General features: G+C 37.0%; 1 protein-coding gene across 1 annotated transcript; it reads right to left on the bottom strand.

Annotated features, from left to right (window-relative positions):
* Nucleotides 1-6,083: 6,083 nt before the first annotated feature.
* LOC114464069 (gamma-glutamyl hydrolase) lies at nucleotides 6,084-21,166 on the bottom strand. Its single transcript, XM_028448123.1, has 10 exons — nucleotides 21,012-21,166; nucleotides 17,184-17,312; nucleotides 14,928-15,042; nucleotides 13,339-13,389; nucleotides 12,911-12,995; nucleotides 11,598-11,736; nucleotides 8,783-8,889; nucleotides 8,616-8,706; nucleotides 7,293-7,430; nucleotides 6,084-6,383 (listed from the first exon to the last, which is right to left on the bottom strand). The coding sequence occupies exons 1-10, from the start codon at nucleotides 21,046-21,048 to the stop codon at nucleotides 6,262-6,264; spliced, it is 1,014 nt and encodes a 337-aa protein (XP_028303924.1). The 5' UTR covers nucleotides 21,049-21,166; the 3' UTR covers nucleotides 6,084-6,261.
* Nucleotides 21,167-23,871: the final 2,705 nt, after the last annotated feature.

The following is a 23,871-nucleotide window of genomic DNA, read 5'->3' as shown; positions in this document are numbered from 1 at the left end:
TCACTATTCTGTAGCTTTAAGCAGCACCTGACAGTGAACACATCACTGTTTTCACTCTATGATCTGTCTCAATCTCTGCTTAGGAGAGGATTTAGTGCACAGAGGTGTTGAAATACGGCCACTCAACGGATACTTTGGCTCTTTTTCTGATTAGCCCACGCTGACTACACTGTTTGCTCGGTTGTTTTTTGGTGCATCACAACACGCATCCAGTTTATGAATCGACTGAGCATCCGCGTTGTTCTCCATCTTGTAAACACTGCAGCTTCTGAGCTTGATTTTATTTGTGTACCTTTGAATTTTATATTGCTGTTTTTTAATTATGTGCCACAAAATGTCATTACATTCCTAATGAATGCATAATAAGAATTCCCACAGAAATCAGCAGAATCCAAACCATGATAATACATATAATAGGTCACATAAAAGTGCAGAGTAGCTTTGATTATCTGCTGAAGTGGACGGTGAGTCTTTTGCTGAGCATTACAAGCTTCTCAAATGGCGTTTTATCAAAAAATTGGTATTAAGCCAAAATAATTTGGGAACCCTTTGCATGCTTTTCTCTTGGTTTTGGCATTTTTTGCAGCTTCATAAGCTTTAACACACACACACACACACACACACACACACACACACACACACACACACACACACATTCACAGTCACAATTACCCTCCTACTCAGGGATTCCAATTTCTAGCAGTGAAACAATAATCCTTGAAAACACCTCCACCACTCTGTAATCTGAGGGATTATTAATGTGTCACATTTTGCTTCAGTGTCCCTGGTTTTAAAAGAAGGGTTGTAGGGATTTCAAAATAAAGCAGAAATACAGGATAAACAGGCGTAATGTCAGGTTGATCAGTGAATAGTAGCTATACATAAAGCATCTTTCATTATATCAGCCACCTACACACAATTATTTTTGTCATTCAATTGTAATGAAAAAATTCATTCAAATTCACTCACTCGTGTTCAAGTACGCTGACATTTTCATGTTGATTCAATGCGCTGAAAATTTGGCGCCTTTTCCATCAAAGTCATTTTAAATGCTTTTCAGAATGTTGAAAGTGTTCTGCAGCAAAAAAGACACAAAATGACTTTAAAAACACACAAAACAAGCACAAAAGTCCACTAAATGACTCAAACACACACAAAATGACAGAAACATTTACAAAAAGACAATAAAAACAATGCAAAGTGACTCTAAAAACAAAACAAAATGAATTTAAAAAAACACAAAACAACATACACACACAAATCAGAGAAAGATGTGCACACCAACAAGTAAAATGCACAAATGAATCCTAAAACACACACACATTTTTAAAACAAACACACAAACCTTGTGTATACATTAGAATTTTGGCGCTTTTATTTTTATCTCTGTCATTATCAACACTTTTTGCAGTGTTTGTTGTGCAGGAAAAATATACAAAATGACAACAAAAACACACAAAACAAGCACAAAATCCCACTAAATGACTCAAAAACAAAACACAAAACAACAAACACATACAAAATGAGAAATAAATAGGCAGTGCCTATCTGTACGGTTGCCCTGTCAATAAACCCACATTTTATCCGTACGCAGCGCCAATTATTGGCCAGTTTAGGTCACGTGATAGGTCAGTCATTGGCCAGTTTAGGTTTCATGACTAAGACTAAACCTAACCCTAAAAAATGTGATATTATGTTCTAACCTAACCCTAAGACTGCGTACTTGTACTTCGGTAAATATACCAATAGCACCGGGTGTTGCCCATACGAATACACACTTTCAAATAAATGCATTAAATGACAGAAATATATACAAAACGACAATAAAAAGTGACTCAAAACAAACAAAATAAACTTAATTCTTAAACACAAAACAACAAAAAAATCCAAAAAATGCAAAACAAACACACATTCTCTTTGTATACGTTGGAATTTTGGCGCCTTTTCCGTCATTGTCACTATTTACACTTTCTGCAATGTTGTTAGTGTTGTGCAGAAAAAATACACTAAATTACTCCAAACACACACGAAATCAGTAAAAAAATCACAAAATGAATTTCAAAAACACAAACATGCTAAATGACTCAACAAAAAACAACAAACACAATAAATGAGAAACTAAATGTACAAGATGTCAATAAAAACACACAAACACTTTAAATAAATTGGTATTCTGATCATTTTTTATTCAATGTAACTTTAAACACTTTTTTCCATGTGATATAAATTAGAAACTCATAGAAATAGATAATCAGGGCAGGAAGAGGCAGGAAGCTGGAAGATAATAATAATTATTCAAATTAAAACACCAAATACATTCTCTAACAACTATTTTCATTGCTTTCACTTTCTTATATATGAATGTAGTTCAAATAAAAAGAATTATGAAAATATCTGAGCTGACACATATTGTCACTTTGTATTTGTAAAACAGTATTATTAACATGATCAAAAAAACAAATTTTCAAGAAAAAGTCGTCAGAAATATGTGATATAAAAAGGTTGGAAACCAATGGTCTACGGGACTCCACATCCCACAATGCAATGCACCAAACTTTCCCAACAATGTCAATAACAGAGTGTTTACAGTGGAGATGAAAACACACTTTTAAACATCAATTTCAACCTTTTACATTTTCTTTTTCTGGGCAAATGATGTTGGATTTATTGATCTATGAGGCTTTCACTGTGTTTTTATCTGCTTTCTTTCAACTTCTCTCTTTTTTCATTTCATCAACATTGAAACGAATGAAAAAAAGCTCTGATCTCTCACCCCCTCATTCCCATTAATAGCACCAATTACTAATAATGTGTTCTCCCTGGCTTTGAATTCAATGGAACATCATCGTCTTCCTGCTCAATATTATTCTTTAGATGTGATGTGTTACCCATCACCGACACATCATTAAGATGAAGGTAAATATTCAGAACGATTCCTTCAACTGATAAAAAGGTCTGACTATAAATGTTCATATGAAATAATAAAGAGCCTATTTTCTCCTGAAGTGATCACAGACGTAAATGGTTGTAGTAAAAGTACAAACCTCATGACCCGGGGAGGGGGAGGGGCTCCCAGTATGTGTCAGTGCTTTCTTTGTGTATAATAAAACAAAAACACTCAAAATGAGAGAGAAAACATACAAAACAACAAATATACATAAACTTTACTCCAAAAAACTGAAAAAATTGCAGAAAAAATAGTCGAAGGGAGAAAAAAAAAACAAAAAGACACAAAATGACTGAAAAACATAGAAAACTACAACTAAAATACAGTCTGAAAAAACATAAAACGACCACAAAAGTACACATTTATCCAAAACAACATACAAAACAATAAATATACGCAAAACAAAAATGTCACAATGACAACATACAGAAAATCACAGAAAAATACACAAAACAACTCTAAAAAACACATGAAGTCTCCATAAACCAATAGAAAGACAACAAAAAACCTCAAAAACATGCAAAACAAAAAATAAACACAAATAATCCAAAAATAAACGTGCAAAAACACACAAAAAGCAAACAGAAATGAACTAAATATTACACAATGATAACAAAATACAGAAAAATTTATGAAACGACTCTAACAACACATAAAAAAAAGACTGCGTAAACCCATTAACAGACAACAATAATACACAAAATTAACAATATGCAAAATGACAAAGCGTATAAAAAAAGACTCCAAGGGTCTATACTTGCTCAATTTGTGACGTAAGTTGCTCTCTCCAGTTCCTCAGTGATAGTGATTGGTCTGACGCTGTAATATCCTCCTCTGTCACTAGAGGGCGCACGAAACCAGGGTGAAATCAACTTGCTTAACTTAGAGAGTTAATATTGAGATTAGTAGTACAGCTTCTGTCTGACGGTGAATGTTTGCTCCGGTGAAGACGGAGATAAATCCAAGATATTATTATCTAGCTTCGTAGTATAGGCCCAAAAAAACAACAAAAATATACAAAATGACCCAAAAAATGTATAAAATAAAAATCAAAAATTAGCAGCGTTAAACAGTATTCCACAAGAGGAAAACCAAAAAAGTGGTATCAGTAATGTGGGCTTTGTTTTTGTTTTGTTTTAATAATTTTATTTAGTTTAATTAGTTTTTATAATCTGTTCTGAATGTGTGTCTGCTTATGCTGAGGTTTGTTCAATACTTTACTTTCAGTCTCAGTCAGATTTTGCTGCTGCAGTACGGTGGCTGGGAAGTGTCAGGTGAATGCATTTACAGAAATGAACACAAATGCAAACCGGCCACAACGGAAGTGTTTCTGACGGACCGGTGTTACAGTCGGACGAGTATTATAATATGATAGCCTGATATGAAAAATATAAGAGTATCCTAATCAACTTTCACTTACTTTCATACGCGTTTCGATGTCTTCTTCTTGTTCTTAACTGTTCTGGTGGGTTAAAAATGTGTCCGTCTGTAATACCGGTCCGTCGGAAACACTTCCGTTGTAGCCATTTTGCATTTGTGTTGTGACCTTTTTGCATTTGTGTTCGTTTCTGTAAATGCATTCATCTGACACTTCCCAGCCACCGTACTGCAGCATTAATCCACTCCACGTTATTGTACACGACCTTTCACAAATGATAAATACCGAAGCTTGTATGAACACTTGTACGCTCAACGAACGGTTGATAAATGACGGCCATTGAGTGTATTTTTTAAAGACTTTTGTTGTTTATCATCGCAAAAAAAAATCATATTTTATTGGTGCTAAAGGAAAAAAATGTAAATGTTGAGTGAAAGGATGAGAAGTTAGTGAAAATGTCAAAAAATCAACACCTTGACTGTAATATTGAATATTGTGCTTTTATTGTTTAGACTTAATTTAAACTGTAAGTAGTTCCTGAAGGCATCACATGATCCAGAACATTCTACCATTGTGCTGATAATCACTCTGAGACCCTGAGCTGTCAATCACCTGCAGAGAGGTCAGAGGTCACTGATGATTTGATGGTTTTTGGTTTTCCTGCTGGTTCATCGTGTTGTGCTGTGAAGGTTGAATAAAAGAAATCAAAAAAGAGAAATAGCAACGCGTTCATCATAATTAAACATGTTCAATTTACAGAAACAAGCAATTCATAGTGAAGTAAAACATGTAATAAATTCTTATAAAGTAAATTATGAATTTGGATTTGGGAAAAACAAACTATCGAGATGCTGAATCATTGATGATGAACATTGAGTCCAGTTTTATTATGATGATGGAACTCTGCTGCCACCATCTGGTCACTTTATGTATTTCACTGTTATGTTTGATTTGATATAACAGGCCAAACATTTTACATTATTCTTATAATTTAATGCAACTTTCAGCTTTGAAATGTTCAGTTTTTTCTCAAACGTTTTCCAAATGTAACCTTTCAGCTCATTATTTAACCTTTAAATCATCTTTTGAACGCAGCTTCCTGTGTGGAGATTACATGTTCTCTTAGTGCTTGTTATGTTAATTTATGTGTTTGTTAATTCTATGCTAATTATAATACTAGACTAATGCCAGCCAATGTTTATGCTAGGTTAATCCTAAAGCAAGGCTAAGCTAATGCTAATACTAGCTTAATGCTTTGCTAATGTTATTGTTAGGCTAATGTTTTGCTAAAATAATTGTAATGCATGGCTAACGCTATTGCCAGCTAATATTAATGCTAGATACATTTTATGATCGGCTGATGTTAATACTTTGCTAATGCTAATGTCTGGCTAATGTAACGCCTAGCTCATGCAAAGCTAATATTAAGTTATTGTTATGCTAATTGTAATGCTAGGCTAATGCTAATGCAAGGCTAAGTTAATGCTAATACTAGGCTAGTGGTTCGCTAATGTTAATGTTTTGCTAATGCTAATGCTAGCTCATGCTTATGCTAGGTTAATGTTAATTCTAGGTTAAAGCGAATGCAAATTCATGTTATTGCCAGCTAATGTTAGACTAATCTTAATGCTAGGGTAATGTTAGGCTAATGCTAGGCTACTGCTAAGCTACATGAAGCATAAATCAGATATCAACCCTTTACTAGTACTTCAGTACACTGAGATCAGGCACAAAGGAGAATAATTCACTCAGAAACACTTTTATTGACTTTATCTCAGAAACTTTAATTATTCAAAAATCAAAGTGGAAACGTTTGCACAGCTTTGTATGAAATAATGTTTGTTTGTTTGATTAGTTTGTGTCTGACTTGGAGGCTACAAATGCAAATCCTGACTTGACTAAACTCAGATCTGCTGCAGCTTTAATATAATGTGAATTAGTCAAAGTAATAGTTCTCCATAAATATAGACTTTGTGCCTCTGTAGACAGGACAGGTGTTATATATGACAGCATTTTCCTCTTCTTCCAGACTAGGGAAATGATGATGGCTCTTCATGGCTGGAAATCAAATAAAATAAATAAATGATTGGCAAAAGGATTAAACATTATTATTAGCAGGGCTGACATTGATAACGTCACAAATAATGATTTCTTACAGTTGATGATGTGATGGCAACAGAAGAAACGGTTTATACAAATAATTAAAGCAGATGGGATTTGTTTTTATTATTATTATTATTATTATTGAGGCTGTAAATCTATTCAATATAAATTCATGATTGAAGGGAAAACATAGACTCTTCAAAAGAAAAGTTTTAAGTTGATAAATTATATTTCCTAAATATGCTCATAGAAAAAAAAACAACTGTTTGGATTCACTTGTTTTTTTATTTTTTATCTAAACTATGTAATTTTTTTTTTTTTTTTTTTGTGTTTGGATTCCCAAATTTATATATATGTGAGAAATACCAGGATGTATACTAGATGGGGACATTTTTAAGTATACACGGTGGACACACTAGTCATACTCAACCGTCCCATGATGCATTGTGAGCGCAAAATGAAAATAGTCCTGGGACCGGCTTCAAGCAAAAAGTTAAGCATCCCTTTTGAAAATAAAAGCATCTCTTCTTTGTCTTCCATAGGGCTCTTATTTTGAAATTACCAGGAAGTTTAGTCAGCAGCACAATGGAGGGTCTCTGAAAATCTCCAAAATGTTGTAATGAAATGTGTTGAAGAGGTGTAAATATGTCCTGCATTGTAATTACTATTTCATCCATTATTTTTTATTTAATGAATAGCATATTCTGATAAATCTATGGAAATCCAAATACATTAATGTGTAAAAAATCTATATCAGGATCAGCATTAGAAATGTGTTGCCTTTCATTTGCAGCTGCAGTTGAAAGAAACATCATTAGTTAAGGAAAGTGATTCATAGTTGAAATAAAAGTGGTAAGTTTGTACCTTCGGAGACAAAAAAGAGGGCGGCGTAGAATGAGGCTAATTTAGCAGAGCCAGAGTGAACCATGCCTGGTTTATCGATCCATTCATACGAGGCTTTCTCCGGATGCCACTGCACTGCATAGAACGGATAATGATGGGCTGAGGAGAGTCAGAAACACTCATTAATCATGTGTTCATCTGCATCAGTCAGTCATAAAAGTCACATTTCAATGGTTCAACCCTACAAACATAACCATATTCACTTTTTCACTTTCTCTGAAAGATACAAACACATTTGTATTTTTACTTATTTGAAATTAGGTTTTTAAGTTTCCCTGTCATGTGTCCTACGCTGATGTATTATTGTTTATTAACATCCTCAGTAAAAATAGATCTGTCTCTTTTTTCATTTATTTTTAAGACATCAACTCAATATATGACCCAAATTAAAGCTCTGAGAACTAAAATCAGTAATTCTGGGGTGATGTGTAGAGATTTATTTTATTAAGAAAACTTTGCCATTCCATGTAATTTTGTGTTGCCCCCAAAAGCATCTGCACAAAAAATGACAAAAAACAAAATAAATAAATAAAATGCACAAAATAACAAAGAAAACTGTGAGTAAAAAAAAAGACCCAAAAATACAATATGGAAAACTGCACAAAATCACACAACTTCAAAATAACAAAATACAGAAATAATAATAATAAAAATAATAATAATAATAATAATAATAATAAAAGAAGTACACAAAATGAGTTAAAAAATCAGCAAAACTGCAACGAAAATGCACAAAATAACTCCAAAACCGAACAAAAACAACAAAAAACACACAAAATGACTGAAAAATACTTAACATCTTTTAATTTTTTTTTTTTTTTTACAAAAACACAAAAAAGTAAAAAACAAAAAAATAAACTAAATAACAAAAGAAAAAAACAAAAAAGTAATAAAAGAAATAAATGAAATGACAAAAATTACGCAAAACTGCAACAAAAATGCACAAAACATCTCAAAAATTAAACAAAAATAATAAAAAACACACAAAATGACAGAAAAATTTACAATATATAGTTTTATACAAAATCACCCAAAAATTTAATAAAAGATATGATGACAAAAAAACCCTCAAAACAACAACAAAAACACAAAACATAAACACACAAAATATACTAAAATGACGACAACATTCCCCCCCCCCAAAAAAATAAACAAACCAAAAAAAAGTTTTTTATTTTAAACATTGACGCTTGGAAACATTTGGATCATATAAACACAAGTAAAGTAAAGTATACGTCTATATTTAATGTAAGTGTGATAAATCACATGAAGGAATGAACGTACCCTCCATCGTAGAGATGAACTCCAGCGGCCCGTCCCAGTTGGTCGTCAGGACTTTGTAAAACTTCAGCAGTTCAGGACTCTGGCTGTAGTTCTGTGGGTTTTAAAGGGACAAACGTCACTAACTGGGGGGGTGATGGTGGAGAAACAATGGTTAATAATATGAGAACCTGGACCGACAGGCTCCACTTGTGGAAGTTGGCGGTGATGTTTTCATTTTCTAGGGAATCCAGCACATCTTTGGGAAAACTTTGGAATAAACGGCTGGATCGGGCCTCTGAACGATGAGTTCAGGTGAAAGAAGAAACAAAAAGAGAGATGGAGAGAAGTGGAGAAACAGAGTCAAAAGTTCTGTGCAAGATATAACAGAACAAAAGTTCTCCTCCTTTGCTCTTGCGCCCGCCATCCTGTTGGGTTGGGTGTGGGGGGCTCCCGTTGGTCTGGGGCACTGGTGGGGGGGCTGTGGCTCCCGCCTGGGGGGCGGGCGGTGCCGTGCCGGGTGGGTTGGCTGGGGGGTGGTCTCGTTGGGGGGCCTGGGGTGGTGGGGTCCTTGGCTCCGGTCCGGGGGGATCCGGGGTGGGGGTAGCTTTGGGGGTGGCTGCTGCCCGGGGTCGGCGATTGCCTCCTGGGTCGCTGGGTGGCGGGGTGTGGCTGTGGGTTGCTCCGTCGGCCCTTGCGGGTCCTCGGCTTTGCTCCCTAGGGCGCGCCCTTGCCAGGGATGTCGCTTGCGCGACGAGCCAGGCGGGGCCCCCTCCGGGGCTTTTGTTTGGCCGCAATGGTTGGGGTGTGGCCGTTACGGCTAGGGGTGTGGGGTGGGGGTGCTATGGGGCCTCCCCGGGGGTCGTGTTGGGTGGGTGTGCGGGGGCGCGGCGCGTGGCTCTTGGCCTGGTGGATCCGCGTCGGGATTGGCTGGTCTGCTGGCTGGGTGCACCGGGCGCCGTGGGCGCCATTCCGGGGCGGGGGCGTCCCGGGGGTGGATCCGTGGTCTGGGTGTCCGGGGGCGTGCTCTCCTGTCATCTGCCCGGGGACCGGCCGCGGCGCGTGGCGGCGCTGCGCAGCCTGGGGCGGGGCTGGTGGCCTGGGGCCCGCTGTCGTCCGGGGTGTGCTGGCGTCGGGGGGGTGTCTCGTGCCGGTGCGTGGGTCGTCGGGGATCGCCTCCGTGGGGGGGGGGGGGGGGGGGGGGGGCTCTACTGGCGCCGTTGGTGTGGGATGGCGGTACCGGGCTGGGGGTGCTTCGGTACTCGGGCTTGCCGGTCCGTGGCTGGCGGGGTGGCCCTGCTTGGCGGTAGATGGTGTCCTCTTTCGTCGGGGGGGCCGGGGCCGCCTCCCGGTGGAGAGTGTTATATCGTGGCGCCGGGTGGGCCTGTGCTGGCCCTGGTGCGGGCACGGGCCTCCCCCCTGCTCGGCCGCCCTCCTTGGCGGTGGGGGGGCGTCGCTCTGGGCCGGCGTGCGGCGGGGGTCGCCCCCTGGAGCACCGGGGGATGGGGTTGGTGCCTGGCTGCGCCCGGGGGTGGGGGGTGCCGGGGGCGTTCGGGGGACTGCTTGGCCGTGGGGTGGTCGCCGGGGGCCCTTAGGCTGCCTGCTCTTGCTGCTGGCCTGACTGCTTCTTCGGGCCCGGGGGCGGCTCTTGGGTTTTGCAGTGGCGGTACTTGGAAATACATTTGTCATGGATGCACTGGCCTTGGGCTGTGGGATAACACTCATACTGGGCTCAACCTTAGACACGTTGTTCCCAAATACCTGTTTTATGGAATTTCCACTCACCTCTTCCTCTGTTCACAGCCACCACCATTATTCCTAAACCACACACTGGTCACCAAACTGGCTTGACAACACAACAATAAACACAATATACACAACCACAATTTCACATCGCATCACTTAAAACTATTCCTCACCCATTCCATATCCTATCTTGTATCCCTCTTCCCTGTTAACTTCCCCACCCCCCTCCAACCCCTCACCTTGGTGTAACACTGCCCTCTCTTTTTTACATCCTCCCTTTAATAAAGTATTTCTTACCCTTCCCTAGGGAGGGCTGGTGACGGTCACAATTATGCAATGAAATAAATAAATTTATTTAATTGCAATAATAAAATATGCATTGCTGTCAAAAGATTGCACTTCTTGTAGTGTTAACCTTCGACAGCATGTGCAGACAAGGTAAAAAAAAAAAAAAAAAAGTTCTGTGCAGGGTCATATGGATATGGACTAAATTGTTTTCCCACAATGACGATGTATGATATAAATGTAGATATTTTTAACTCTGTAAAGTCTGTTTTTAACTTCACTAAGGGACAGCACGTGTGAGTGAGTTCTGTAGTGTGCCTTGTTTAGGTGAAGGTCTGCGATAAAACGCACTCACACACAAATCCATCTAACCATGCTTTTTATGCCACTCTAAGAAGTGGCGATAGCAGCAAACCTAAAACGAGTATTTCAACACAAAAGTAAGCTACAAAATAAAATTAGATCGATATAGGCGATATTGTTATTTTGCAAATTTCCAAAAAAAAAAAAATCTTGATAGATCTTTGTTATTGCTCAGCACAGAACAGAACAAGCCCCCAAACTGAAACCAAATGGCAGAACAAGCCCCCAAACAGCACTGAACAACCCCCCAAACTGAAACCAAATGGCAGAACAAGCCCCCAAACTGAAACCAAACAACACAGAACAAGCCCCCAAACTGAAGCCAAACGGAACAGAACAAGCCCCCAAACTGGAACCAAACGGAACAGAACAAGCCCCCAAACTGGATCCAAACGGAACAGAACAAGCCCCCAAACTGGATCCAAACGGAACAGAACAAGCCCCCAAACTGGAACAGTTTGGCTTGTCTTTAAAGATGCCCCCATCCTAGGTTTTCTACTGAGCAGGTTATAACTTTAAACACAGATTATTGTTTTTAATATTCTATTCTGTGAAGCTTTCTTGTCAGATAAATGTAAACATTTAGAAAATTCTGAGAAATCTGATGAGAACCTGGTGTGAATGTGAGCGGTAGAGCCTTGGCTATTGTATCAGTCTGTGTGAGGACATTTCCATTGTCTGCGAAGAACGCCAGCTGCTGGAAGCCTTGACAAGTTCCCCAGATTGGAAAGTAGTCGCCAGCGTCATTGGCCTGTAGAGGGTGGAACAAACAAACAACAAGAAACATGTCTGTTAAAAATAATAAAAGATAAACATATCACTATCTGGATAGAAACCAAAGCTGGGTCATTCCATGTTCAACACATTTCATGCACTTCAATCTCAATTATTCAATTGTCACATTATAAATGTTTAGTTCATGAGGCATTTGCAAAGTTGTAAAGGCTTAAACATGTTTGAGACCCAAACCCAGACAATTTTGTTTCCAATTTTGAGGAGCTGGCATATCCACCAGATACAGTAGGATGTATAGCAGATCTATATATACTGTATATGAGAGAGTAGCTGAATTAATATAATTAATACACCACATTTTAGTTTTGACACATATCACCATCACTAAATTGGACATATCTCAAAAAGTATGAATCTGATCAAACTATAAGTTAACAGTGTGTGTATTGAATTATTAAGGAACAAATTTCTGAATTTTTTGAGACCAAAGTGCATGGGTCATTTTCAGTCAGTGATTCTCAACATGTGGCTCTTTGTCTTCATTTTTATTATTATTCACCCAGAAAACCTTAAAAGGAGAAAACGTTTTAACTCCTTTTTACCAATTTCCTTCGGCCATTTTGCAACTTGCTTTGCCCCATTTTTTCCTCTTTTCAAATAGTTCTGAAACTTTTTTCTGACTTTAGCTTCCTTTTTTTTTTTTATCAATAAATCCCTTTTTTCTCCTATTTTTTTTTCCATTTTCCATTTTTTTGCACGTTCTTTTTGACACTTTTATCAAATATTTGGCTACTTTTCATCCAAGTAGACTAAGTTTTGCTCAATAAATACCACTTTGCCCTTTTTCACTATTATTTGCCACATTTTGCCCATTTACATTTGCACTCATTAAAGACCACCTGGTTCCTCTTTATTTGCCCATTGACTGATTTTGGCCCATTTTAGTCACTTTTCACTCTTTTCGTGCCATGTTTTGGCCACTTTTGGATCATTTTTAGCACCTGTTACCATGTCCACCTCCACTTGCTCGTCATTTAAAACCAACGTAGTGAACCAGACCGCTTTGGGTTGACGGACCACCGAGACGAGGCCCGGTTTACCAAATGGCGAGTACACACCTGGCTATTTATGAAATGACATGGAATGACTCAGCAGTTTGCTGTGTTATGCATTGGTGTCATGTGTCCAACCTTCACAGCCAGTTTGTAGAAGAGCTTTGCGACTTGGCTGTGAGCAGTCATGTTAATATCTCCTTTCCCTCCAGGGAGTAACAAGCTAAAAAAAAGAAAACATTCCCATGTTAGAAATGATGGCCTTGTGCAAAAACATAAAGATTTTTTATTCCACTATTAGAATATTTCATTATCTTTACATGTGATCCTTTGATCTGGGTCCAAACTTTCTGAGGTGAACACAGTTTTTTTTATGCCAAATTGTGACGAACCCCGAACGTGTTTCTGTCACAGTTACATGAAAATAAAATCTCTCTTTAGTAGTTGATCATTTTTGTTGAACAAAATGTTTAACTTGAGGCTCTATGAAAGCAAAAACTGAAAAACATACACAAATAAAATGTCAACAAGGAGAAACTAAGCAACAGTTGAACAGGTTCACTCACCCATTTATTGAGTTAAACATCTTTATATATTCTTCTTCTGTGCGATTTACTCTGGGAAGAAAAAAGTTGTTTCTTTTAGACAGTAAAAAGTAATTTCGTACTAATATTTGATGATATACAGCAGACATAGGCAACTTGTGACCCGGGGGCCACATGTGGTCAAATCTCCAAAAATTTCAGAAATTTGGAAGGAATATAAAGCCCAAGATAATGCACAAAAAATAACTCTTAAAACACACAAATTGACAGCAAAAAGCACAAACTACACAAAAACACAAAAAAAATCTAAAAATACACAAATGACAACAAATACACACAACAACCACTTAAACAAAATGACTATGAAAACACACTACACAATAGCTCCAAAGACACACAAACGTCAACAAAATTACACAAAATGACAGGAAAAATACAGAAAACAACAACAAAAATACAGAAAGTGACCTCGAAAACTCACAAATCGACAACACAGATGCAGAAAATGACAGAAAAATACACAAAACCACAACAAAAACACAAAAAATAACAAAAAACACACATAATGGCTCCAAAAACACACGAAACCCTCCCCCCACCCCTGTACTAATTAATGCGTAGATTAGTCATTATTCTAAAAGCTGAGTCTGACATAAATGTTGATAAATGTGGCCCTTGGAACAGATACAATCACATGTTTGTGATAGTTGCCCATCCCTAATATACTGTGAGCTCTGAGACTGAGTGAGAAAAGAAAAGATGCTAATCCATGTAAACATGATGATTTTAGATAAGATGGACAAACATTAAAGTAAACGTTTTGTCGTGTGAAAACTAGATTTTCAGGTTGAAAAAGGCTGTGGTGAAGTTGTTTGGCCTGATTTCACATAATGAGACTAAAATGACGTTAATGTGGAATGGCCCACGATGACAATAGATAACTGTCATCACAGTCGTCAGTTACCGCAAACTAAATTTAACTTCCATTAAAGGTTTAACATTAATTAATGCTGTTTTTTTTATTTCAATGTTTAATTTATATCTTAATTTATATCTTAATCAATTCATTTTATAACTTTAGCACTCGCTCAGATCCTAGCCAGAGCAAAACCTGCTATCGACCAGGTTAGCCGTTCAGCACAAGTTACCATGGTGATTTAGGTCCGTTAGTTAGCTTCGCAGTCCAGGACACACTGATTAAATCCCGGAAGTTAGCTCAATAAGTAGTAATCTCGCTTCATAACATAGGCCCTGTAATTTTGTGTTTTTGTTGTCGCTTTGAATGTTTTTTCAGTTTTTTTTGTGTAATTTTGGTTTCTTCCTTTTTAAGTTTCTACATGAGCTGTTTACTGTATGCTAGGGAACCGTAGCAAGATTTATTACCAAAAATAAACGTGGGGGGTGAAAATAACTATAGTAGCTTTTACTTTGATTAATATTTAATTGAGCTACTTTTTACTTGTACTTGAGTATTTTATGTATGACTTACTTGTACTTGAGTACAATTTCAAACAAGTAACAGTTCTTCTACTTGAGTAAGTGATATCAGTACTTTTTACACCTCTGTAAACCACTACATCACTATTATGAACTCAAATGTAAAAACGTACTTTATGGGAACAACTCTGGCTCCTCCCCCCTCCACAAACTTCACATAAGAAGCCGTTACATACGAGGATCCACGTGCGTCTTCATCATTTGATGAAACTTTCTGAGTCAGGACACCTGAGGACGATAAGAGAAACTGATAATCACTCAGCGTTCACATTAGATAGAATAAAAAGACTGAGTATGTGAGAAATACCCAGATGTATAATATATGGAGTCATACTCAACCGTCCCATGATGCATTGCGAGGGGAATGTAAAATGGTCCTAGGACCGCCTTCAAGCTAAAAATCAAACATCCCCTTTTCAAAATAAAAACATCTCTTGTTGTCTTCCATTAGTTTTTTTTTACTTAATTGTAAATAGGGCTTTTATTTTGAAGTTAAAGGGAAATTTAGTAAGTAGTAAAATGGAGGGTCTCTGAAAATCTCTGAAATGTGTGAATGAAATGTGTCTAACGTGAGTTTTATGTAAATTTTCTGTGTTCAAAACAGGGGACGGGACTTAGATAAGCAAACTGCTTCTCTCGTCTCCTTTTTCGGCATGTACTAAAAGAAAGTAACCATGTCGGAAATAAACAATAAATAATAATAAAAAAAAAATGCTTTAAATAGTTTTGGGAAAAGGCTCAGTAATGGTGCTGTTACTAGTGAAAAACTAAACAATAAAATTAAAAAACAATGAAAACCATTGCATCAGAAAAATGTTTATTTTTTAAAACATAATATGAATTACATGTTTTACAATATACACAGAGCCGAGCTACACTGGCTTCATGTAAAGGATTTTCAATATCAGCGAGTGGTGAAAAAACCCAAAGTTTGAGTCCAAAATAAATATGATGAAGTCACAGAAAGAAAAAAATGTTTCATATCTCAATAAAGACTAACATTTATATTATAAAGATCATATTTTGTTGTTTTTGTTTTTTTAGATTTCCAGAGCGTGTCATCCTAGAACTAATGCATATATGTGACTAATCATTAGTGATATAAACAGTCTATGTTCATAGCTCTAAGCTGATCACATTACAGGAAGCTGAGTCACATGATATGTTGTTCACTGAAGGACCAAACATGTTCCAGACCCAAACACACACTGACTTTTTTACTCATTAGAGGAGCTGGTATGTCCACCAGATAGGATGTATAGCAGATATTATTTTATATTCTGAGCTATATTACTATTAAAGTTTCCTATGTGATGTAGTTCCTGAGATATTGGAAAAATCAACACATACCCCCTCACTAAATTGTCCATTTCTCAAAAAGTATTAATCTGTTCAAACTGAAAAAGTACAGTGTGACTATTTAAAAATTACAGAACAATTGGTAAAAAACTGATTTTTTTGGACATAAGTGCATAGACCATATGTTTCTACATTTAAAAGATCTTTATTATGTTTGGTTTTCTAGTATTATTGTATTGTACTACATGAAGTTGCATACACAGGAAGTATTTATCTATTATTATGATATTTGTTGTAATTAGAATACATTTGACAGTGGAAGTTACACGTACGTGTACACAAAGTATTTCCTTTTTTTTTTAGTTATTTTATGTTTTTTTTTCATTTTGTGTATTTTTTATTGTTCTTTTGTGTACTTTTCAGTCAATTTGTGCATTTACTTTTGGGTAACCTAGTTACACACTGAAGTGATTTTATCACATTTTTTGTGTTCATTTTGTGTCTTTTTCCTCATTTTTAAGTCATTTTTTTTAATAACTTTCTTTTTATTTTTTTAATGTTTTTTTTTTGTCATTTTTTATATTTTTCTTTCATTTGTTATTGTCATTCTGTGTGTTTTTGTGTGTGTGTGTGTGTGTGTGTGTCTTCTGCAGTCATTTTGTACATATTTCTCTCATTTTGTATGTTTTTGTCATTTTGTACTTTTTTGTCATTTTTTGTGTTTTTAGAGTCAATTTGTGCATTTACTTTGGGGAAACATAATTACACACTAAATCCATTTTATCAAATTTTTTGAGTTCATTTTGTATGTTTATATCATTTTTTGTTGTCATTCTGTGTTTTTGTTTTTTTTTTTAGTTAGTTTTGTGTTTTTCTGCAGTCATTTTGTACATATTTCTCTCATTTTGTGTATTTTTTATTGTCCTTTTGTGTACTTTTGTGCATTTACTTTGGGCAAACCTAATTACACGCCATCAAATAGAGATAAATGGAAAGAGCTAACCATATAAAAGCATAAAAACAATAGAATGGTTAGGACAAGCACATGTTTGGAGTACAATAGATCTCACCAATGATGGGTCTGTAGTTGAGTTTCTCTGAGTCAGCGTTGCTCCGCAGACAGGAAGTCAGCGTCTCCGTAGAAGCACATGTTTCATAGACAGACTGAGACTGACACTGAGAGAATCCCATTCCTTCACCTGAGGTTTGATGTTTGCAATCCAAAAAAACAAGTACAGCACATATTAACCAACGCTGGGCTGAAAAAGGAGCAAAAAGTGACGGATTCATGTTGATCTCGGGACCAGTGCTGGTGTCAGTGTGATGATGGTTTTACTGGTGTCCCCTGGTTTTCTGTCTCCTCCTCTCTATGTGCGTTACACGTAAACTCAAACATGATCATCATCTCCTGAGGGAAAACTTTAATAAACAAGGAAAACAAAGAGTCATCTCTGCCTCCAGACATCTGTTTGTAAAAGAGTTCAAAAAAACTCTAGAACTCATGTTACTTCTTTTATTCACTTTTTTTTGTAAATAACTAGAAGGAAGAATAATAGGCCGTAGCTAATCAAAGTTTAACCAAATATTGTCATTTATTCTAACCTATTCTAAGATTGGACAGAAAACTAGATTAGAAGTTTATTTGGTCGGATAAGCAGAAATTTTATCTTTATTAGCAAACAACAGTCATGGGCCACTGGTGGCCCGGTGGCCAAAAGTGGCCTCTCAGTTTGATCTTGTGAGTCCTCCAAAGTAAACATATAGAATAACAGAAAACACTGTAAAAACAAGACCGTAAATTCACAAAATGCCTCCAAAAAACATACAAAATGACAGAAGAATACACAAAACAAAACAAAAAACACAAAAAAGGACAGCAAAGACAAAAAGACTACTACGTATTACTACGTAATAAAGTGGTTTATGGTAAGAATGAGGTAAAAACACTTCTATGCATCAGTCTACAGGACTCCACATCCCACAATGCAATGCATTAAACTTTTCCCATACTGTCAGTGTTTACAGGACAGATCAAAACAAACTTCAGAGCAGCGATTTCAACCTTTTCCGTCTTTTTTTTTTTTTTTTTTGGTCCAGTAAATTACTTTTGATTTATTGAGGCCTACACTGTCTTAATCTGATTTTAAAATAAATAAATACATAATGAAATAAAGATGTTTTTCAGCTGCTTTAAGGGCCTGTACTATGAAGCTAGATTTCCTCTTATCGCACTAACTTCCAGGATTTAATCAGTGTGTGCTGGAATACGACGCCAGTTAACTTCTAATGGAGCTAAATCACCATGGTAACTTATGCTGAATGACTAGCCTGGTCGAGACCAGGTTTTGTTCTGGCTAAGATCTGAGCAGGTACTAAAGCCCCGCCTCCTGACCAATCAGTTCTTTTGTAAACAACCTGTCCAATAAAAGGTGGGTCATTGTGTGAACACGTCTCTGTGTAGATCTGATGTGACGCTGACAGGAGAGAGAGAATATTTACCCTTTATCTACCATGACATCCAATAGGAAACACATGTTGGACTGACCTACATTAGTCAGCTGATAAAACCTGCCAACATTGAGCGTTTTCAGACCCATTCATTCATGTATTCTGTGGTGACGCTGAGAGCCGCACTCTTGGAAGATAACCTACAAAGTTTTTCTGTGTTTGTAATCGCTCTGACTTTGTAATTTCCACCTGTCACTGGAACACACACGTAGCCAGGCTGAAAAAAATAGTATTTTAACTTTACACTTTGACCCACATCCCATCTGTTATCATTGAGAAGGCGGGGTTTATGACCTATACTGCAGCCAGTCAACAGGGGGAGCTCTAAAAATAAAAGCTTCACTCCACAGGGGAGATTGTCCCATAAATAATTTTTAGGCAGTAGCTACCCGTACGGTTGCCGCATCAATATACCGACATTCTATTCATACACAGTGCCCCTCATTGGCCATTTTAGATCACGTGACTAAGACTAAACTTAACCCTGACGCTAAAAACTGTTGCGATATAGGGTTATAACCTAACCCTAAGACGCTACGTACGTGCACTTCGGCAACCGTACCAATAGACACTTTCTTCTTTTTACAGTCAATGTCTATGGTCTGTCTCTTCCATTATTTATTGTGTAAACTGAGCCTTAGTTTCTTATTTTTGTTGACGTGTTCAACCAAAAACCTCCTAACATCAATGGTTATCTTCATACCTTGGATGTGATAAGTGTGTTTTTTTTAGTTTTTGTTGTTCCTGTTGAATTTGATTTACTTTATATTTTGACTGAGTGTGGTTTATGCAGAGGAAAGGTGTTTTTTATTAGGTGTGTTTATGCCGGTGCATTTTTTTTGATTGAGTCATCACTTTGCAATAGGTAGTCAACGGATCATTAACTCAACTATTGCACTGCACTTACACCAACAATCCACCAGAGGGCACACTACACTAAGGAACTGATTATTGGCCTCAGTGAAGGAAAAGAGAGTTTAAATTACAATGAAATAAATAAAAAGTTTTCTGAAGGAAATAAGAGGAAGTTTTAGCAGTAGTAGCCCTCAGTTTATCAGCTCCATATGATTATGTACCATGTATATATATATATATACAGTATATATATATATGGATGAACTGATGTGTGACAGATGTCTGGAGCTAAACTTACACTAATCTAGAGCTTCTTTGTCATTTTTATTCATTAAACATTCAATCAGGTTGGAACAGTGTTTTGATATAAATTAATGTTAATTTTTTTATTTCTTTATTTAAGTAGGGACAGTACATATTAATGAACATTCACAAAAATGTAAATATGTCAGATTGTAGCCGACGGCAAATTTCCATCTGTTGTCCCTAAACAGGCTGATGTAATAAAAGGTTACACTTAACAATGAGACATGTTGAGACACAAAACAATATACAAAAGGATTACATACAGGACAAAGAATATAGGGATCATAAAATACAGTAACTTTTCATGTAAATGGAACACTGGGATCAGAACAACTACACTCAACAGAATAGACAGGATGCTGTAGAGCCAAGAAATGTACAGGGGAAAGAAAAGCAGTTCACTTCCACATAGTCAGAGTTGGTCAGTCACAGGAGTATTTACATTATCATCATAATTTATTTAAAGTGCCACTGTGCATTGCAAATAGCCCTGAATTGCCTTTTAATAAAATTAAATAAATAAAAAATAATAAAAGTATATATATATATGTATATTTAAAGTGCTATAGTGTATTGCACATAGCCCTAAGATGCATTATAAAAATCTCACAGGCACCTGACAGTCACCCCTGCTTACGGCCCTAGTGGTCCTCGAGGCAGTTGTTCTGTATTTAATGTAATTATTAAGAGGAGGTGGAGCCAACCCATGTAAGCTCTTATAAATAAAACTTATACAGTAGCTTACATGGGAAAGGATCATACAGTGCAAAAACATCATAGCAGCTTTATCAGTTATTGATCTTCTTATTTGACTAAAGTTACACAAATTGTATTTAATTATTCTTGTTATTTTGACATGACTCTTGAAGGACAGTGTAGATTGAGTTCTCCACACTCCAGAGGTTACTTTTATGAAATGATACTTTATTATCCCAAACAAGGTCAGCTGTGTAACACAGTGACTGCTTTGGAACAGACACACAGGAACATTACTGAATGTTTAGTGTTTTCTCCTGAATATCTTTTTTTTTTAAAAACTTGTCTGTACATGCTGTCAAAGGTCAACACTACAAGAAGTGCAATCATTATGAGACAGCAATGCATGTTTTGTTATTGCAATGAAATAAATGAGTTTATTGTATTGCATAATTGTGAGCATCACCAGCCCTCCATAAGGAAGGGAAAGAAACACTTTATTAAAGTGAGGATATAAAAAAAGAGAGACTTACCTGATGTGCTCTGGGCTTTCGGTCCAGTCTCCATCATGTACTCGGTGTAATATCGGTCGATAAACTGTTCGAGGTCCTCTAAGAGGGCACGTGGTCGGCTCTCGTTTCGGTCGTGGGTTTAACAGTAAGAAGTGTTGAAGTTCTTAGACTAGTCAAGGCATGTTGAATTATCACAGACTGTCACGTGACTCTCCTACCTCTTACCTGTCCCAGCCTCTCCTTCTCCTGAATATCTAAAACTTTGAGTAAATATGATCCAGTAGAGCAGAGATGGTCAATCATATTAACATTCATGTCAGCATTTAGAATAATGACCAATCAAAACATCTATCACAGGTAACAGCAAAGAGTTTTGTTCATTTTGCATTGTTTTCTTTCATTTTGTGTATTTTTGTTGTCATTGTGTATCTTTTGCTCTCATTCTGTATATTTGTGTCATTCTTTCATGTTTTTGAAATCATTTTGTATATTTTTCTTTCTTGTTTAACATTCTGTGTATTTGTGTTATTTTAGTGATTGATTTTCATGTTTTGTGTTAATTTGAAGTCATTTTGTGTATTTTTAATGTTCTTTTGTGGACTCAACTTGTCCATATCATGGCAGACAATATATACAAACCACAAAAAAATAATAATACATGCAATGTTGCTCAAAATAATAGTGGTAGTATACAAATTAATAGCTGTTAAGAAAGTTGCAAGATTAGAGCAAAAACAAACGGCGGGAGCAAAAATATCCACTTCTGTATAAAGATCATCAACAGTGAATTAACTTCATTAGTGTGAGTAAAATAGTGACGCAGAGAGAGAGAGAGAGAGAGAGCACCCATTGGTGACGCAGTCAGCGGGGTCTGTGCCACGCGCACAAACCGCAGCATCTGAAAAAGCCCCAAAAACAAAGTGCGGAGAAAGAGACCGCGGACCACCCTGCCCCCCTCCTCCTCCTCCAACCCCGTCCCGTACTATCATCAGCTCCATTCACAACACGGACAGCAGCAGCAGTAACATTAACATTAGCATTAACACTGACACTATGCCGGGTTGGCGGCGGAGCCTCACTTTCTGCCTGCAGCGGATGCACGAGGAAGGTAAGCGGCTGGAACGCACGTGCTCGTGCACACATTGTCTGTATTTATTATTATTTTATTATTTAGTTTAATCTGTGCTGTTGGCTTTTTCCTGGAAACACTTTCCGCTTCATTTACTCAAGAGTTTTTCTGGATTGATGCGAACGTTCGTGCGCAGGCGCTGTTTGCGCACCTGCGGCTCCTCCGCTTTGATTATCTGCATCACGCACGTGGAGGATATTATTGTGTGTGCGCGTGCACGGGCGGTCTGTGCGTAAGCGTGGTTGTTTCCGTTTGTTCAGCAGATGATGTTTGTATGCGCAGTGTGTGTGTGTGTGCGTGCGTGCGTGCGTGCGTGTGTGTGTGCGTGCGTGCGTGTGTGCGTGCGTGCGTGCGTGCGTGCGTGTGTGTGCGTGCGTGTGTGTGTGTGTGTGTGTGTGTGTGTGTGTGTGTGTGTGTGTGTGTGTGTGTGTGTGTGTGTGTGTGCGCGCGTACGTGTGTGTGAATACACTGTGTTTATGAGTGTGTGTAGTAGTAATAATAATAATAGTGTGTAGTATCCTCAGTGTGTTTGAACGACTGCAGATAATTATCTATTTATTCTCAGACATTTTTAATCAAATGGATGAAAAAAAATCCCATCACCATAATTTCTATTTAATGACATTATGAAAATAATTATAAAATAAGCAAATCACTCATTTACGGAAGTGGATTTGGGCCAATTTTGATGTAGAAAATATATTTTTGGCCAGTCAAGAATAAAGTCCAAATGTTGAGAATATAATGGAAAATTCAAGAATAAAATTGAAATTCTGAGAATAAAATTGAAATTTTGAGCATAAAGTTGTCATTTCAAGAATAGAATTAAAATACTGTATGCTGAGAATAAAGTCGAAATGTTGAGAATAAAATTTAAATATGTCAAGATTAAAGTCAAAAAACAAGATTAAAGTTGAAATGTTGAGAATAAAGTTGTACATTTTAGGAGTAAAATTGAAATATGTCGACATTAAAAATTGAAAAGACCAGATTAAAATCAACATTTAGAGAATAAAGTTGAAATGTTGAGAATAAAATAAACACATTTGTTTGTCTTCAATGTGAATTTGTTTGTTCTTAATTTTTTACATCATATTATTGAGTATTTTGTCTGATGAGCACTATATTATATTTAATATTGTATCATTAGTTTACTATCGTTACACCCCTAGTAGCTGTAATTAAAAGGCTCATGTCAGCACTTTTGAGTCTGGAAAAAAAGACAAAATAAAATACTTTGAACTGTATGTTGTGAGACACTTTTTAAAATTAAGATAAAATTAATAAATCAATACAGTTAATAACATTTCTGGGGGAAAATGTTAAATTCTAAATGATCAGGAAGTAGTTTCTTCTTTCAGGTCCAGTTGAGAAACATAAAAATGTGTGTTTTGTAACATGGAGGTGTTTTTATCTTAAGGAGCACATGTTCCCTAACCCTGTTTGCTGCTTCAGCTTTAGTGTGAAAATCCTTGGCTTCGTTACTTAATCTGTGCGTGTGTGTGCGCGTGTGTGTGTGTGTGTGTGTGCAGCTACAGCACAATGCCCGCTGTGCATTTATCTGTAGCCTCTCTCCTCTACCATGTAACAATTGTTGGATCAAACCATCTCGTTCCCACTGAAGGGCAGATTATAGATAAACAGCATGAATGGGTTTGTGTGTGTGTGTGTGTGTGTGTGTGTGAACGTCTCTGCCAGAAAGCTGAAGGACGGTGAAATATTTGTGTGAAACACATCCATCATTCAGCCAGT

Source organism: Gouania willdenowi, chromosome 5 (genome assembly GCF_900634775.1).
Source record: "Gouania willdenowi chromosome 5, fGouWil2.1, whole genome shotgun sequence".
Classification (NCBI taxonomy): domain Eukaryota; kingdom Metazoa; phylum Chordata; class Actinopteri; order Blenniiformes; family Gobiesocidae; genus Gouania; species Gouania willdenowi.
This window is presented reverse-complemented; position numbering and strand designations above follow the sequence as displayed.